This window comes from Cicer arietinum, chromosome 6 (genome assembly GCF_000331145.2).
Source record: "Cicer arietinum cultivar CDC Frontier isolate Library 1 chromosome 6, Cicar.CDCFrontier_v2.0, whole genome shotgun sequence".
In the NCBI taxonomy this organism is placed as follows: domain Eukaryota; kingdom Viridiplantae; phylum Streptophyta; class Magnoliopsida; order Fabales; family Fabaceae; genus Cicer; species Cicer arietinum.
In genome coordinates this window covers 69513319-69516900 of record NC_021165.2, presented here as the reverse complement: position 1 = coordinate 69516900, position 3582 = coordinate 69513319, and the positions used below count along the sequence as shown (strand labels likewise).

General features: G+C 24.1%; 1 protein-coding gene across 1 annotated transcript; it reads right to left on the bottom strand.

The window, feature by feature from the left end:
- On the bottom strand, positions 1–2966 carry LOC101508382 (phenylcoumaran benzylic ether reductase POP1). The gene is made up of 5 exons (XM_004507397.4): positions 2671–2966; positions 2101–2235; positions 1501–1729; positions 1121–1324; positions 1–306 (listed from the first exon to the last, which is right to left on the bottom strand). The coding sequence occupies exons 1-5, from the start codon at positions 2857–2859 to the stop codon at positions 77–79; spliced, it is 987 nt and encodes a 328-aa protein (XP_004507454.1). The 5' UTR covers positions 2860–2966; the 3' UTR covers positions 1–76.
- Between the last annotated feature and the right edge of the window lie 616 nt (positions 2967–3582).

The following is a 3582-nucleotide window of genomic DNA, read 5'->3' as shown; positions in this document are numbered from 1 at the left end:
TAAAAAATAAAAATATATTTAAGTTTTATTTATATACTTTGACTTTTGTTTATATTTAAATTCACGTGCATGGAGTTCATGTATGGAAATGTTGTACATTCTTAATGGAGATTAAATTGTTTAAATAAAATGGGGAACAATCATGATTTTCCTGAATGTAGTCTTCCACAGTAGTGTATTTGACATCAGGATAAAGCTCTGAAGCTTCAAATCCAAAGGAGGGTTCAATTTCATAGTTAGTGTGATCTCCTTTCACAAATGTAGTCAGACAAATTGATAGGCCCATATTTAGAGGATATGGTGACTCTGCAAGAACAACATATTAACAATTACTCACTTGTTAATTATGTTGGTTTAGATGACTTCAATAAGATTGACTATTTATAAAAAAATAAAAATACAACAAAAACTTGCAATTGTTTAGAAGGCCTTATATCAATATTCTCAAGCTCCCACAAACTTAATCCGTTAAATGAAAGAAATGTTCTTCTCTAACTGCTAATTAGTTTACCATCACCAAAAATACCAAATTCTACTTTTTTTTTCTTTTTTTGTGTGGTCAACATATCAAATTTCACTTTGAATAAAACAATAATCAAAAAGTCATAAATAGAGGTCAATCCATTAAATATCTCCTTCATTTGGTCAATTAAGTGCATATGATATCTTAGCTATTTTTCGTCTTTTTTTTTTTTCTGAATAATGAAAAGAACTCAAATTTTATATCAATATTATATAGAACTTTATAAAGTCGATATAAAACTTAAGAAAATATCATAGTCTATTCAATCGACTCTTATAAAGAGTGACAATAGTGTATTAGAAAAAATTAAGTCTCACATTGATAAGAGATAAAACTCTATTACTCTTATAAAGAGTCATATTTTTTACTTTAAAAATTGATTTATTAATAACGAGTTAGACTCAATATAAAATTTAAGATTGAATGATATCTTAATTTTTTAAAAAATAAAATAATAATCATAAATCAATATTTTTTTTGACAAAAAATGATAAAATAAAATTCATGTATTTAATTTAAAATTTAGACTAAATAGATGGTATTTTCTTAATCCACTTTTTGCTTATACTTAAGGTTATAGAGGAACTAATAACTAACCTTGAATCAACTTCAATACTGGCTCCTCTAAAACATAGATCCTTTTAAGAGTCTTACTATTCTTCTTCTCCCAAAGAGATATCAAATCATTATATGACAAGGTGTTCGCATGAGGTCTAATAAAGAGAGTTTTGTTCAAGGTCCTTGGATCATCAATGGTTTTTATAGTGAAAGCCGCAACACTCTCTTCGGTATTAAAAGTAGCTGTAAATAAATAAAAAAACTAATTAATTAGAACATAATTCCTTTAAAATAAAATATAAACAAAAAAAAATTAAAAATTGATATAATTAGTCTTAAATTTTAGACAAAATACATCAACATTTAAATTTTTATGTTTATATTTTATTTGAGAGAAAGTGTGTGATATGTAAACTTACATTTGATATTTCCATCTCCAAGGATAATAACTGGATCTGATGGAGAAGCAATGCCCATAAGGTTTGATAGAAAGTGTCGATTGAGAAAATTAGCCACAACATAAGTATAGGGAATTCCTTCAGCTTCAATCATTCTGCGAATTTTGACCTTATTATCAAACATAACTTTTCCTTCATTTACTATATGTGTTCGGTCCACATCATTTCCAAATTCCGAAGGGAAGAACCTCTGAAATAAACAATTATCTTAACAACCTTAAAATATGTATCCTTTATATTTTCTTTGTATGACATAATTATTTTATTTTAATTCTACCTCAAAATACATATTAGATGCATCACTTTGAAATTCATTATACTTTAGCTATACATTTACTAATAACCGTTAATATTCAATGGTTAATCAAAATAACTGTATAAAATACATAATCATAAGGTAGTTCGTAAGAGTTATAGTATAAAGAAGTAATGAGTTTAATTTTTCTCTAATAAAAATAAAAAATTAATTATCAATATTGACTATTTAAAAAGATATATAAAATCACTAAACTTTTAATAAATATTCAATTAACTAGTTTAACAATTTAATTTTTAATGCACCTTAATATTTCCCGCTTCTTTGATAGCGTCAATGATCTTATATTGATCAAATAATTGCATGAAGCTCACGGTTGAAATTACGACGTCTACTTCTTTTATGATCTTGACCAAACTCTGGTGATCATATATATCTCCCTGTCAATAATATTGAACATCATTACAATCCACCAATAACCAAGTAAAAAAAAAAATTGTAGCATTTAGTTTGTCTAAAAAAAAAACAAAATTTTCACCAAAAAAATGAATTTTTTATTTTTATTTTTCAACTTCCTAAAAAAGTATTGAAAATAATAGATATTTTTCTAAAGTCAAACTTTCATATAATTTCAAAAACTTAATTTCTAATAAAATAAAAAATATAATTTTAATAATTAAAAAATGAGTAAAATAAATTTTAGTTCTTATAAAAAAATTATCAATTTTTTAGTCTATAAATTTTTTTAGTCTCTATTTTAAATTATTTTCTTTAAAAAAATAATATTTTTAATCTCTAAATAAAGTTTTTATAAAATCAAAATTGTATTTTAGGCAATAGTTTATTGAGCTTGAAGATTGATTTACATAACATACCAAAATTACATTGACGCCTAGTGTGTTGAAATTTTGAACGATGGATGACTTAAGTGGATTAGAAAGAGTTGATTCTCGTACGAGAGCAAAAGTAGGATGACCAGCTTTAACACTTGCTTCGACTATGAACTTTCCCACGTAACCGATTCCTCCAATCACAAGAATCTTAGTACTCACTTCTACAACCATTGCAAAATTGTTCCGGTGGGATTAGTTATAATTTTTATATGTATACACAATACAAAAAACTCATAAAATATGCGTGATATGGTGTGTACATTATCATGGCAATCAAGTCCTTTAATACTACAAAAATGCAATTTTATTTTGCATAGAAACCAAAAAGTCGTTCTATAGTGCCGTGAGCACGTTGATTTCTATGGTAGTGACATCAATGGGAGATAAAATATGAATAGTTAGTAAAAATATTCAAGAAAGTTTATGTATTAATCTGACATCACATCATTTTTAATGTAAGATATGACATATATAATAAATAATTCTAATTATTTGTTATTATAAAATGATTATACACAGTACATATTTATTAAACTGTTATTATTATTTTAATTGTTTAATTTAAATTGTGTGAGTTATTTAAAGAATTATTATTTTTGTTGATTTTAATAATAAAATGATTTTTATTTATTTAAATGTATTTATTAATTTTTATTAATAAAAATATTAATAAATTGAAATACAATAAATAAAAATATACTAATTAAAAACATTAATATTATATTAATAATGTGAAATAACAAATAATACGATAGGTAAAGAAATGATATAATTTTTTTTTTAAAATGAAACAAAAAGAGTACCGCGTACTAGATTCTCGGAGAGTTTTTTATTTTTTTTATGATATCCAATTTCTTCTGACTTTTGTTTTGATTAATATATTTTGTTTTGAAA